We start from the raw sequence: 15,339 nt of genomic DNA on the forward strand, positions 1-15,339 counted from the left end.
CTGGGATCTAGTCCCTTCTGAGCTACTTACTTGGGTAAGTTATTTAAGTTCTCTCGGTCTTAGTTTCTCATTTGTAAAGGGTTATATATAATGTATTGTATTATTTACGTGTGGAAGTTAGATTGCCCTAGTTCAAAATCCCTTCTGATATGCATGAACTCCTTTGTGCCTCAGTTACCCTATCTGTATAATGGGAAATAATAACAAATGCTATCTCCTCGTGTATTTATAAGAATTCATTGAGAACTTAAACATATAAAAGGCCATCTGGCACAGTAAATATTAGCTCTATTACTGTTATTTATATTAATAGCATTATATTTTTCAAGACTCATCTGATTAAAAATTTAAATTTTTTTCAAAATAACAAAAAATAATAAAAATGTCATTTGTTGAATGCTCAGTGAATGTCAAGCACTATGCTAATTTTTATAGGCACTGCTTCATTTCATTTGAATTGCAAAAAACAAGGATATAAGTAGAACTTTATAGTTTAAAATTGTTAATATGATACAAAAATCCTATTCCCAATGTCAAATAGGGACATTTTAACTAAGAAAGAGAAAGGAAAAAGAAGGAAGTGAGAAAGTGTTGAAAAAGAGAGAAGAGAGGGAAGAAGTTATTAGGCTTTTCCTCTGCTTTATAAATGGTTTGTGATGCTGTGTTGGTATCTCAGGACCCTACCTCAGGTCACTTTTGGAGCTAGAGTGGCTTCCTGAGAGTAAGTTGTACTCTCAGAGAGCCTTCAGCCACCGGGACCAAGGAACTAAGAGTCTATGTTCATTTTTCCACCTTTTGGAATAGAGGGAAAGAAGAGGTGTTACTGACTTTGCCAAAGTTAAGTACCATTAAATAGTTAAGTATCATCAGGCCTCTGTGATCTGAGTCTGAGACAGATCCAGGGATCTCAGATTAGAGAGACAGTTTCTCATTGTACAGCTTTTTGTCTCATGCATTTTGGGAACTGTGATAGAAATGACAAGAGAAAAGCTTGGAGAGACTTAAAAGTTCTCTCGAGTATTTACAAAGTTATTTGTAATTATGGAGTTATTTTGGGAAATGATTGGCTCTGTAAAGCCAGCAACACCATTATATCTTCCACTCTTTAAAAATTTAGTTTTTCTTTAAATAAGTAGTCTTTCTGATATTGAGAAGTTTTGTTATTCGACCTGTCAAAGTATAAAATGAACTAAGAAGAGAGAGAAGAAAACAAAAGCAAATCGTTTCTAGAGAATGAAATGCTCACTTTTTTCCACCTATGGATAGCCACCTGCATTGTAGGGAGCTAGAATTGACGCTTTAATGAAGTTTAAGCACAGAACTGATAGGAATGAATAGGGTCTTTTTTGCAGAGATTCCTAAGGATACCTGAGGCTCTATTTTAGAAAAAAACAACAAAAAAATAGAATTGGTTTTTTAATTGGAGGCAAGGACAAGTGGTGTACACTAGGCAGTAAACTATCCCTCTAGGCTGAGAGCTAGGGCTGAGCGTCAGGTGGGTCTCCAGTTGCCCATACTCCCCTGCACAGCTGCCTCCCCAGCAGGATGTGGGGCAGCCACAGGAAGGGTAAGCTGAGAAGTGCTGCCGTGGACATTCACTTGGGCAGGACATCAGAGGACTCAGATACCAGCTTCCCAATACAGGTCTCAGTCTTCTTCACAACTATGGCCCTGCAGGAGCTGGTGCGGCTGAAAGAGCCGGAGCCCCCGCCAAAGCCAAAGCTGGACTGAAAGGAGTCCAGGCCATAGCTGAGGCCAGAGCTTGTGAGGCCGAGCCCAGTCCACCGGGTTAGCCACTGCTGGTACTCCTATGGATACACCTGCTCTGCGTCCCAGACTCCAGCGGGCTCTCCTTGCCCTCCAGCAGCTTCCTGTAGGTGGCGCTCTCGATGCTCAAGGCCAGCTTGACATTCATCAGCTCCAAGTTCTGGTGAAGCTAGGGCGCCCGGTCCTGTTTGATCCGCTGCAGAGCGGCCTCCAGCTCTGCAGGCTCAGCGTTGAGTCCTTAAGGGCAAACTCCCCACGCTGCTCCGCATTCTCTGGCCTTTGAGGCCTTCAGTCTCATCCTGGAATCGGCTGATGTTTCGGTTCATCTGGAAGATCCTCTTCTTGCGATACAGCTCATTCTCAGCCTTCCCAGCCAGGGCCTGCAGTTCCTCATACTCGATCTGGTGGTGCATGCTGTCAGACTTGGCCCAGCTGCGGCTGGCGATCTCCTGGTACTGGGCGGATACCTCGAGATGATGCCGTCCATGTCCAGGACTCGGCTATTGTCCATGGACAGGCCCACAGATGTGACCGAGATCTGGGACTGCAGCTCACGGATCTTCTGTTCTCCTGGGGCAGCCCTTCTAGGCGAGACTACTTGTTCTGCGTTGTTCATGTAAGCGTTATCCACATCCTTCTTGATGAGGAAAATTCATTCTCCATCTCTGTATGCTTGTTGATCTCATCCTGGTACTTTTGAAGTCCTCCACCAGCCCCTGCATGTTGCCAAGCTCCACGTCCAGCTTCAGCTTCTGGTCCCATGTGTCCAGCTGCCGCAGAAGGTGGTTGATGGGGCTCTCCATGTTGTCCACGTTGATCCCAGCTGTCTTCTGCTGCTGCAGGCTCCACATGGTCTCCAGCATCTTGATCTGCTGCTCCAGGAACCACACTTTGTCAATGAAGGAGGCAAAGTTGTTCAGGGTCTTGATCTGCTGCTTCTCCTGGATGTTCACAGCATGGATGTTGGGATCCACCACCAGTTTTAGGGAACTCAGCAGACTCCGAGTCACAGTGATAACTGTGATGCCTCCCATACCACCAGCCCCAGCATAGACCTCACCCAGACCCATACTGGTGCCCAGGCCACCCAGAAAGCTGCTGCCCACCTGAAAGAAGCTCGAGGAACTGATACAAGCACTGGGTATACTCCTGTACCAACAGCTGCTGAAGGCAGACTTCTAGGTCACCCTGATGGACATGGTGGAGGCTGGAGTGAAGGAAGGTAGGCTCAACTAGATGGTGATTTGACAAGCTGGGAAGCTGTTGCTAGGTGGGAGCTAATAGGGTAATATTTACTTTAAACCATGAAATCACACAGACTTGGGTCCAGAACTGACTACAAATAGTTTAATACCAGTGAGAAGGCATCGTAGTAGTTGAAGAGATTATGTCCAAACCTGGGTTTGAATGATTATTGAAGCTAAAAGTTTTCAGACTAGAGAGAAATTTAGAAGGCAAAATTGATAGATGGCAATGTTAGGTTGCATGTAGAAGGTGAGGGAGAAGGTGGTATCAAGAATAACCCCTAGTTTTCTGATTTTCAAAACGGGACAGTGGTATCACTAGGGTAAGAACACGATGTGTTTTGGTGTTTGCTTGGTAGGAAGATGAAGTCATGAAGAAAAGGAGTGACCAAATAAACAGTGTATGTAAAAGTGACTTAAAACTTCAAAGTTATACTAATTAAACAGAGAGGTGGAGGGTGATGATTTTTCTCCTCTAATGGAAAGGACAGCTAAGGATTTCAGAACAGAAACTGCTTGACTTCTCCCAGGACATTTAAGTACCTCTGCTTTAAGTATTTTTCCTTTTATAACAAAATAAATAATACCTGTCCTCCCTGGGCATCCTCTTCCATGTGGAATCCTATAAATTCCAAGGATATAACCATCTTTTGTTGTAACATCATACTCTTCATAAGGATATCCCCAGTAAGAAATAATCTGGCTCTAAAAAGAGGAAAGGAAATATATACCTTCATTTTATAATCTCTTAATTTTTACACATGCATTACAATATAGTACTTTGTTTGTTTATTTGTTTGAGACGGGTCTCACTCTGTTCCCCAGGCTGGAGTGCAGTGGTGTGATCTCGGCTTACTGCAGCCTTCACCTCCTGGGCTCAAGTGATCCTCCCACCTCAGTCTTCCAAGTACCTGGAAGTACAGGCACCTGCCCCAATGCCCAGCTAAATTTTTTGTATGTTTTTATAGAGACGGGGTTTCACCATGTTGCCCAGGCTGGTCTTGAACTCCTAAATTCAAGGCATTCATTCCCCTGCCTTGGCCTCCCAAAGTGCTAGGATTATAGGTGTGAGCCTCCATGCCTGGCCACAATGTAGTACTTTAAATTGCACCTACTGCTTATCACTCTATGTGCTGTGACGGCATGTAATATTCCTATGAGCATAATTTAAAAGGGATTTCTAGGAGTTACATAAAGAGGCATAGGTAAGTGTGGGTGGGGTGACCCTACATTCTTGTTTGCTCAGGACACTTTCTGGTTTTGCCTGTTGGCCTGGTATTATTAAAGCACCCTAGTTTGTTTTGATGAAAAATTATATGGTTATCTAATGAGGGAAACCACAGGGAATTGTGGAGTACCCTGTGGCTAATAACAAGTGAACTATTACCAAACAGACTTAAAAGAAGAGGGGAGGAAGCAGTTACCGGAGGCCGAAAGGAGAAAGTCAAGCTGAGATAACCAAATTGAGGAAAACAGCTTGTCTAAGTTGACTTCACAGGGAGGAAGCCAGGACAATAAAAAATCAAACGTTACTGGCCTATTTCTTTCCATCTTCTGCTCACAATGTCCATTGGCTGAATTGAACTGAAAACCAAAAGGCAAGGTTGCTTGTTGACCTGTCCTTACAGTTCAGCCTCTTGGCAGACAGAAAGGTGTTAAAGAGCAAAGAGTGAGCCTAGAGGGGTCAGAGAAGATACCCCACCCACAGATGTACAAAGAAGAGGAGAACTAGTGATTATTGGTTATCTTCTGCATAGAGGTTTACATTCCTTGTCTCATTAACCTTATAAGAGGCCTTTGAGATAGAATTATACCATTTACAGTTGAGAAAACTGACATTCAGGTAGATTAACAATTTGTCCAAGATTATATACTAGGAAGAGATAAAAATCAGATTAATGCTAAAGTAAGTTTAACTCCAAAGCTTATGCCTTTATCAAAGGATTATGCATTTTCCCAAGTCAGACACAGAGATGCATGTATAAATTATGGGCTACATAGAGCAGCGGCGAAGAGCCCAGGCTCTGGAGACAGACTGTGACATTGTGAGGATTATATGTAATATGTGTAGAACAATGCCTAACATAAGTGCTTTATAGATGATTGTTCTTATTATCATTATAGAAGGATTAAAAGCTAAAAATCACTTATACTAGAGAGAGAAAAATTATGTGAGTTCAACAGTGTGGTACGAGATCAAGGGTACTTGCTTGATACTTTGGAGAGAGAAACAAGAAGAGATACTAATGAAAAAAAACTTTGGCAGTTTCATTATTTTTATGGTTCTAATACAACTTACGTATGGTACAGGAAATCAATTGTGCACCGTTTATATAGGAAAATGGAGTATATTATCAGAATGAATTCTGTAGTAGATATTTGTCATTTGGCCTTTTTTTCTTTGCCTAACACTATTCCATTCCACTTCTGATATGAATTCCTGAATGTTAAAACACTTTGGTAATAAACAAAAGAAACCAGCACTGGCTTATTAAACCAAAAAAGTGCATTGGGATAGTTCACAAAATCAAAGAAACTTCTCTATGAAAAACCGCAGGGAAAACTCAAAGATACTCTATAGAGATCACTGTATTGAGTCATGAACCTTCTCTTTAGGAAGCCACCACTGGATAGTAGTTCAAACTAGGAGATGGAATATTACTGCCCCAACTTGGGTCAGATCTTTGAATTCTTAGATTAGTTAGCCATATAAAGAAACAGGAGAGGAAGCATAGATTTAGTCATTGGAGGAATTGTTGAAAACTGAGAAGGCACCCCAGTTGTATTTCAAATGCTGAAATATGAATAATTCCTCATTTTAGCATTTTTTCTTAACAAATGACTTACAATATTCATATTAGCTTCAGGGTTTGCGTTGTTTCCTTTCTTATCATAACCATACATAGATCCAAGAGGAAGCATCCAGCATGCTGCCAGTAAAAGCTGCCACATTTGGGATCTGCCTGGGAAAGGAAATTTAATATATTTGTCATCAAAGATAAATTCTGTGAAGTGAAATTTGGTGTAATCTTTTTATAACACTGCTGTGAAAGAGAGCAGAAACATACTTCTAGGCTGTGCTTTAACCGGTAGAATACTGAATTATACAACATTCATTCCATGAAAAATCTAAAATGACTTTTTAGTAAGAAAAGAAAAGATAGAAGGAAAGAAGAAAGGAGGGAATGAATGGAAAGGAACAGAGAAAACAATCAATCAAGTTTCCAGTAGATAACTGGACGAAAGAGGGAATAGATAATTTGTAGAAAAGAAATATAATGGCCAATAAATTAATCAAAGCACATTTAGTATCTCTAGTTATTAGATAGATTGGTACTTTTTTCTGATGCTGGAGTTTGTCATTGGCAAAACCTTTATGAAAAAAATTTGTTAACGTGTCTTATAAATTTAAAAGTATTCATAACCTTCACTCAGTAATTTTGTTTTCAGGAATCTATCTAAAAGAAAAATGATGTATATATAAACACTCGGTATAAAATTATTTCTTATTGTATATATTAAGACAGTAAAATTTCCCAAAGTAAGAGACTGGTGACCTAAATTATGGGTGAGAAAAATGGAATTATTCAGTCATTAATATTATGCTTATGTGTGATATGTGAAAATTCCTGCTACATAATACATACGGAAAAACAGAATTCAAATTGTGCATATATTTTGAGTTCAATGATGACACGAACCATAATAGAAAAAAAAGCCTAAACATCAAATTTTAATTATAGTTAGATGATTATTTTCTCATTTTTAAAGTGTTTTTCACACTTTCTAAATTTTCTATATCCAGTATTACCTTATCATAAGACAGATATTATTATTTAAACTTTTTAAAAAATTGTGAACATTGTAGAGAGAAAAAGATTATGAGTATTTCTTATTTGTCTTTGAAACTACTTAAGTTTAAAGCAAAAAACAACTTTGCAAAAACAACCAAGGGGAACATTATTCAGGAGGGCTTCCTTTTACAGTGACTTATAAAATACAGATCTTCAAATTATTTTAGAAAATACACCCTCCCTGCTAATCTGTTTTGTTACTGTATAGTAATATAATATATTGACATCTAAATTAATATAGATTAATATAGCTTAATTCTGGTGCAACTCTATGGCAGCAATAATAATATCACCTTCAGAAGCAATAATTATTGCTATTGCAACTATGTATTGAGCATCTATTCTGTACCAAATAATGTGCCAGACATCATTATTTCATTTTATTCTCAAAATAATTCTAAAAGATAGGAAATGTTGGACTGGGCATGGTGGCTCATGCCTGTAATCCCAGCACTTTGGAAGGCTGAGGCGGGCTGATCACTTCAGTCCAGGAGTATGAGACCAGCCTGGGAAATATGGAAAACCCTGTTTCTAAAAAAATACAAAAAATTAGCCAGGCATGGTGACATGCACCTGTAGTCCCCGCTACTCATGGGGCTGAGGTAAGAGGATCACCTGGGCCCAGGAGGTTGAGGCTCCAGTGAGCTGTGATAGCACCACCACTGCATGCCAGCCTGGGCGACAGAGTGAAACCCTGTCAGAAAGAAAGGAAGACAGAAAGAGAAAGAGAGAAAGAAAAGAAAAGAAAAGAAGAAAAGAAAGAAGAGAGAGATTGAGAAAGAGAAGAGAGAGAGAGAGAGAAAGAGAAAGAAAGAAAGAAAAGAAAGAAAAGAAAAGAAAAGAAAAGAAAAAGAAAAGAAAAGAAAGAAAAGGATGGGAAATATTGTCCCCATTTTATTTAAAATAAAACTGGGTCTTACAGAAGTCAAGTAATTTGCCCAATATCAAACAGATGGTCATGGAGGCAGAATCTGAACTCAGGGTGCCTGACTCTCGGAAATGCATACGAAGACTATGCTCTTAACCACTCAGTCCATTCAGGCTGGTTTTATGGGGGTCCTCTGGCTTCTATGTGTCTAATTAGTGTTTTTCTAAGTATGGCCCATAGACCACAGGCGTCATAATCACCATGAAAAACACTGAAGACTCTTAGACCTCCCACTGAAAACTCTTAGACCTCACCACTGCCCAGCTGAAGAAGAATCTATTGTGGAGTGCGTGGCCCGGGAATCTGCATTTTAAACCATCATTACGAGTGGTTCATACACATTCTAAAGTTTAAAAAACAGCCAGACTGGTTGGATTCTTTCAAAAGAGAAACTTTCTCATTTTCATTTCTGTTTCTCTGAGACCTGGCATGGAGGTTTTTATAAATGCCAATAAAATGGATGGATGAAGGAGGAAATGAATACATTATTTAATTTTTTTTTTTTTCCCCTGAGACTGAGTTTCACTCTTGTTGCCCAGACTGGAGTATAATGGCGCGACCTTGACTCATTGCAACATCCACCTCCTGGGTTCAAGGGATTCTCCTGCCCCAGTCTCTGGAATAGCTGGGGTTACAGGCGCAAGCCGCCACACCTAATTTTTTGTATTTTTAGTAGAGACGGGGTTTCACCATTGTGGTCAGGCTGGTCTTGCACTCCTTACTCCTGGTGTTCCACTCGCCTCGGCTTCCCAAAGTGCTGGGATTACAGGAGTGGGCCACCGCACCTGGCCATGTTATTTAATTTTAATGACTACGCCAAATTGACTCACTATTTTATATTACATATTGCTTCACTGGTTTGATTTTATTCCACTTCATCATTCCTCACCGAGAGTAAGCTTTGAATGTTGATCAGGTCCTTACCTTGGGATTATATTTTATGGCAAAGTAGTAGCGAAATGTGTAAAATTTGGTCTTCTCTCTCAAGGCTTTGACAGTTTACATGCTCTCATTTCTGCTGAGTGGTTGGGATTTTGAGGCCTCTGAATCACAATCACTGGTTAAAAAAAAACCTGGGGCCCTTGTGCTGGAGCAGATCCAGCTCTCTTCCAAAATGGCTAAACCTGTGGGTGTTCTCATGTTGCAGGGGAAGAGGGCTGTGAGCTAGCACAATGTGCTCCTTATAGAAAGAGCTGGGATCCAGCCCCAAGGGATGGCACAAGGATATACTAGCCATGACAGATTGCCTTTTGTAACCATGACATACAGCCCATCAGCTGCCTTTGTTTTGCTCCCCTGTGTTATATGGATCTGGATATAGAAGGATGACACACCCCAGCAAGAGGAGTCTCTACGTGTTCCATTTAGGATGGAGTGTCAAGTCGAATCTAAACAGCCTGTCTTCCAGCACCTCTTATGAGGGGTGTTCTGACCTGCTTTGCCTATCCAAGCCTTATAGTAGTAACTATAATTGTTGGGTAAGGGTGCTTGATTCAGGAACCTCTCTTAATAATACTCTGAGTTTTTTAATTTATTTGACCTGTTTCTGTGACAGCTCCCTGATGAGTATTGCCTTCTTATGTGTCCCACATCGACATTCTGCTGGTTCATATATCCTTATATTCTATATAATATCATATATCCTTATATCCTGGTTCACATATCCTTATATGCATTAGCATACTAGACTAAGAAATATAAAGATATTAGACTAAGAAATATAAGGATATTAGACTAAGAAATATAAGGATATTAGACTAAGGATATGCTAATGCATATAAGGATTTTAGAGTAAGAAAAAAGCAGACATGATAAATTCCAGGGGATTCTCAGTTTGTAAAGATGAGACCCTTGGTTGCAAGTACTCAGATTAAATCACAATAGATTATATTTATTGTATATTTTATTATAAATGTAATCCATAATAGATTATATTGATTTATCACTCTAAATCCACTTTTCACATTGCTGTCTTACAAAACATGACTCCCATAAAATGCTATTTGTATAAAGAGGCCATGGGTAAATATATGTTAAACTATATATGTGTGTGTACATATTATATATATGACTTCCTTGGAGACTCATAGACTCTGTGTGTGTGTGTGTGCATAAAACTTGCTTGGATATTCAGACTACACACACACATACAGGCACATGTATGCAGATAGACTTATATAAATGCTATAAACATCACTTATTTGGAGAGCCTTAGTTTATAATTAAGGTTTGCTATAGTCCTGCAATCAAGACTCTATTTAACTTTATTTAACCTACTTTTCTGCAGTCTTTTCTTAAACTTTTATTTTGGATTCAGGGATAGATGTGAAGGTTTGTTATATACATAAACTTGTGTCATGGAGGTTTTTGCACAGATTATTTCATCACCCAGGTACAAAGCCTAGTACCAAATAGTTATTTTTTCTGATCCTCTTCCTCCTCCCACCCTCCACTCTCAAGTAGGCCCCAAGGTCTGTTGTTCCTCTCTTTGTGTTCATGAGTTATTAAATGCTGATTTAATATTTCTTTCTTTCTTTACTATACCAAAAAATTTTATATAATGAAGGAAAGGCTAAAATAAGTGGGCAAAAATTGGAAATTTCTCCTTCAAAAGTTTCTTCAGGCAGATGCTCTACATGACTGTGTAGACAGCTGCTAGTTTTACTCAAATTTGGTTGGAATTTGGTTGGGAAAATGTACATTACTTGCAAGACCCTCTTCCCATGCTCAAAAATCTTACTTCTCCAATAGTTGCTTTTTGTCCTCTCCCTGCCCCCAACCCCTCTAGCTACTGCAGTCAGTAGGAAATATGAGACTTTCAAAAGAATGTTGCCTTGACGCATGTTTGATTTTATATTGGGTTCATATATTGTACATCAAATGCATGTTGATTATATGTAGGCAGTTCTCATAAGTAATGCATTTTGCACTGACAAATACCTTGATGGTGAAATCAAGTATAGCAATTTCTCAACAAAAGAATATCAGAAGTAATAGAGACCTTAATTCCATTTTTCTTATTGCCCCGTAATAGGAACTATCAGGCTCATCAAGCAAACACTTAACAACAACTTATGGCAATGGTTGGAGAGCATTCTTAACCAGTCCCCACCCTAATTCTTCACTATATTCGTAAATGGAGGTGAGAATTGGCCAGAGTGTTCAGGTACAAAGACCCCACAGAAAACTCTAAGCTCTAAGTTTGGAAAACTCTTAAGTTTAGAAAATGCAGAGAGGTCAGTTTCTACAGATGAATTTCAGTTTGATCAATGGTAAAATAAAGCTAATGATGAATCCCTGAAAGCTTTGTGGAGAATTCTGAGTTAAAATTCTAACTCTGTCCTTCAGAAGATATGGCACCATGAGATTGCAGCTATCAGAGCTTCAACTGTGGGTAGCAAAACTGGCTATGAGCCACAGCTCCTGTGTCTCAACTCCATCACTAGCTTCCCAATGAAGCCACACATTGTAGACATTTCCTAACTATTGGCTATCACTGTTTTATTATTAGTTGTGTGATTGCTAGGCAATTAAACGTCTCCGAAACTTAATTTTCTTATCTGTATAGTGATATAACAACACCTACATGTATAACAACACCTACATGTAGGGTTGACTTAAGATGATAAAGATGTGATAAATAAGATGATAAATAATGTCTATAAAACATCTAACAATGCTTGACTCTTAGTAAATGGTAGCTATTGTTATCACATGTCTTCTATTTCTGTGATTATTTCAGTTGTATGTGTTGGTTCAAGAACCACATATTATACTTTATGTTATAAATACAAATGCTTCATATTTATAACTTTTTAAATCTTTTGTGTCTGTAGTTTTGTTTATACTGAATATGGCACAATTATTTCAATTGACTTATGAAAAATAACAGCATATTTTGTACCAACACTTCTCAAATAGAATAAGAGCAGTCAAGAATTTCTGTTTACTTGTTAATTCTACTAATAATTTTCATTCTTGACTGTATAGAGTACTTTGCCTATTTAATCTATAATTTATATATCATGGACTGAGCATCTATATGCTTAATCATTATTTTTCCACCGCTAGCAAATGTAAATGTCAGTTTAGAATTTGAACAATATCTGTTTTATTCAATTTCTTTTCACTGAGTCTTACTCCCCTTATGAAAATATTTTCAAAGTATTAATAGAGGTTAGAAGGTTTGGGAACAGTGTAACTCATTGGAAGATTACAAGAGAGGAACAATTTTGTCTTAACAAATTTGAGTGACAAAGTAAAAAATAGGATAGGGCCCAGAAAAGTGAAAATAGAAAATATCTTGTATATGTAGGTTACCTGGTAAACAAATAAAAGACACAAAACAAAGCTGATGTCAACATGCACAATAAAATGTAAGCAAAATGTGTGACATCCTCACAGCCCAAGGAAGATGTGACAAATGGGATTAAAATTTACATACATATAGAATTTTCTAAAGTGTATATATATATAAAATTTTTATCCTATATTATATTTGGCTTCCCTCTATATATACACATATATATACATCTATATATATATAATTTTCTAAATAATATGTATGTATATGTATAGAAGGAAACCAAGAATAATATTAGTGAAAGACATGAAACCATATCTTGCCTGTCATCAGTTATGGCATACATTTTTTATTTCATCTTTTCTTGATTAATGAGCTTAGAAAGATATGGAAAAGAAATGTGGGAATGGAGAATGTATGGGAGGAAGAAAATGATTATATAATAGATCATTATTTGGACAAAAGAATAAAAGGTCCATGTTTACAATGAATCAATATTATGATCTTAAGCAGGCTAAACAAAAAACTGAAAGAGCCAAATTCAGTTTTTTGAAACTGAAGGATCTTTTTCTTCAGGAGAGGGATCTTTCTGTATAAGGTTGCTTTAATTCTTGTTATTTGTAATACAAATTAAAAACATGTTTTCAGTTACAAGAGGATTTTAAAATAAACTATGATGTATTAATTTAATCTTGTAGATAAATCCATTAAATAATTTTTAAAGACTATATAATAACATGAAAACATACTCATAACATGATTTTAAATTGAGGAGAAAGTTGTTGGGCAAAAGAATTGTATATACCAATAGTCTATAAAGTATACAATAATTTTCAAGAAATACACAGGCACATATGTAGTTTTAAAAGAATGAAATTCTAGACCTTTGACTCTCATCTATACTCTTTTGTAATACTAATTTGGCCTGAGAATTTCTGGTTTGAAGCAGATTCTCCTTTTCTAACTTTGCAAAGGAAAAGCCCAACCCTCTCCTTTCCTGAATCTTACAATGTGAAGTGTTCCAGACTGAGACTCCATAACAAGGGAATAATTGACAATATTGACATTAGTATTGGGAAAGGAACGACTTTAATAAAATAGCAATCCCTTTCCAAGGGCATTTAACCTCTGCAAGTCAGTTTCCAATATCTTGCTTTGAAAAAAAAGGTAGAAAAAGGATGCACTTGAGTGGTTAGTAGATAGATCATAAAAAATAATTTTTGTGTCTTGGCTGGAAACCATAATTCTCAGCAGACTAACACAGGAACCAAAATCCAAACACTGCATGTTCTCAGTCATAGGTGAGAGTTGAACAATGAGAACACAGGGAGGGGAACATCACACACCGGGGCCTGTCGGGGGCTGGGGGACAAGGAGAGGGATAGCATTAGGAGAAATATCTAATGTAGATTACGGGTTGATGGGTGCAGCAAACCACCATGGCACATGTATACCTATGTAACAAACCTGCACGTTCTGCATATGTGTCCCAGAACTTAAAGTACAATAAAAAAAAAAATAATTTTTGTTGATGCATCACTATGTGATTTGTGACACAGAGCTTCATAAAGAGCTCAAAAAATTGTGGCATTATGTAAACATGGTTTCTCAGCACTACTCACATCTATTCAAAAAATGAAAAAATTGATGAATTTTGTTTCATTCTGTCAATAAATAATAATCATCAATGGATGCAGAAATTGAAAGGAAAAGATATATTTATGTCATTAAGAAAAGCATTGCCAATCCAGTTTTACTCCCGATGCTTAATCATTTTTCATTAAACTTTTAATGTGTTATGATCCTTTGGACAATTATATACAAATAAAAATTAAAACAACACATCATTAAAAACTTTTTAAAAAATGCAACCTTATGATCACAGGAAATGAAAACAATTTAAGTTTTAATATATATGGGCCTTTTAGTTGCAGAGAATAATCTACTGATCAATAAAAGAAATAATAACACAAATATGTTATATTAAAATATATTTGTAAGAATATGTAAAACATCTGTAGAAATGACTGGAATGAGAATATGAATAGAAGGAGAAAAACAAAAGAAGTAAAACTTCAAATTCATTAAATAAGGGAATTTTTAAACGGTTGATATTAGGCATCAAATCATTATTCTATTGGATGTGTTTTGAAAATTGTGTAACAATTTAATTTTAAACTATTAATATTTACAATGTGCTATAAAGTGCATCCTTAGCAACAATTTAAAAATATGACAGAAATTTTATATGCCAACTAAAAAATGTGCAGTCACTTACAGAGTTTTGCAAACTTTGGGGCTATAGAAGCAAAAATAATATTTAAGGAACTGTTACATATTTTTAAATTTTTATTGCTTTTAAACTTCTGAAACAAATTAAAAAAAAAAAAGGGTCTTCAAAAGACTACAAAAATTACCCCAAAATGAAAATATTTACATTTGATCAATGGGAATAAACATTTTCCCTCTTCCACTAATTTGCTTATAGGTTATATATTTTCCTTGATGAATTTATTAGCTTGAATTATCCTTATAATAATAGCAAAGGTTATGACATTTATAAATAATTAGGTATAAATTTAAACTCAATGACCTCTAAGTAAATGTCCTAGATGTATTCTTAGGGGCAAAGTTCAGAAGTTTTAGTACTTACATCTTGTAATAATCATTTCAGCAGTATCCCATAGTTTTTGTTTATTAAAAGATTCTTGGCAGCCATACAAATGACCGGGTTTGCCAGAAGACTGTTGTTTATCAATTTGAATGTTTTGTCATCGGCCACATTTTTCCGTTTTATCTAACATTTTAAATCTAAAAACCCAATGGGTGTTCACAAAGATTTAGGATCTGTCTTGCTCCTACCTCAGCGTCCTTCATAAAGCTCTAATACTTTTAACCTCTTACCAAAACACAGTAACTCACAACTATTAGTGGTCAGGTTTGTCAGAAACTAGATTTAAATTGCTTCCCTGTTTTCCCCCACCCACAGGGTGAAAGACAATGAATCAGGAAGAGTGAGGAGACTATTAACAAGTGAATGAAAGGAAATCTTTACACAACAGGATATCCAGTCCTAAAAATTGTAGATTTGAGAATTAAACACCTAGCACATTTGAATCAGGAAAAAGGACTAGGCAACTTTGATGGAATTTTCAAATAGGTTAAGATGCCAGTAGCTCCGTGCTCTAAGCCTAGAGGCAAGCAGAAAAGAACAAGAGTCTTAGGACGAATGGGAAATAAAAT

The 15,339-nt window shown here is 37.0% G+C and overlaps 1 protein-coding gene across 1 annotated transcript in view; it reads right to left on the minus strand.

The window, feature by feature from the left end:
* LIPK (lipase family member K) overlaps positions 1 to 7,076 on the minus strand; it is a 30,924-nt gene extending 23,848 nt beyond the window's left edge. The window contains exons 1-2 of the mRNA XM_021943461.2: positions 5,859 to 7,076; positions 3,599 to 3,716 (exon numbers count right to left, since the gene is read on the minus strand). Coding sequence (XP_021799153.1) covers positions 3,599 to 3,716; positions 5,859 to 5,963 — 223 coding nt within the window. The 5' untranslated portion in view covers positions 5,964 to 7,076. The remainder of the gene's footprint in view (positions 1 to 3,598; positions 3,717 to 5,858) is intronic.
* Between the last annotated feature and the right edge of the window lie 8,263 nt (positions 7,077 to 15,339).

Source organism: Papio anubis, chromosome 11, assembly GCF_008728515.1.
Source record: "Papio anubis isolate 15944 chromosome 11, Panubis1.0, whole genome shotgun sequence".
Taxonomy (NCBI): Eukaryota; Metazoa; Chordata; class Mammalia; order Primates; family Cercopithecidae; genus Papio; species Papio anubis.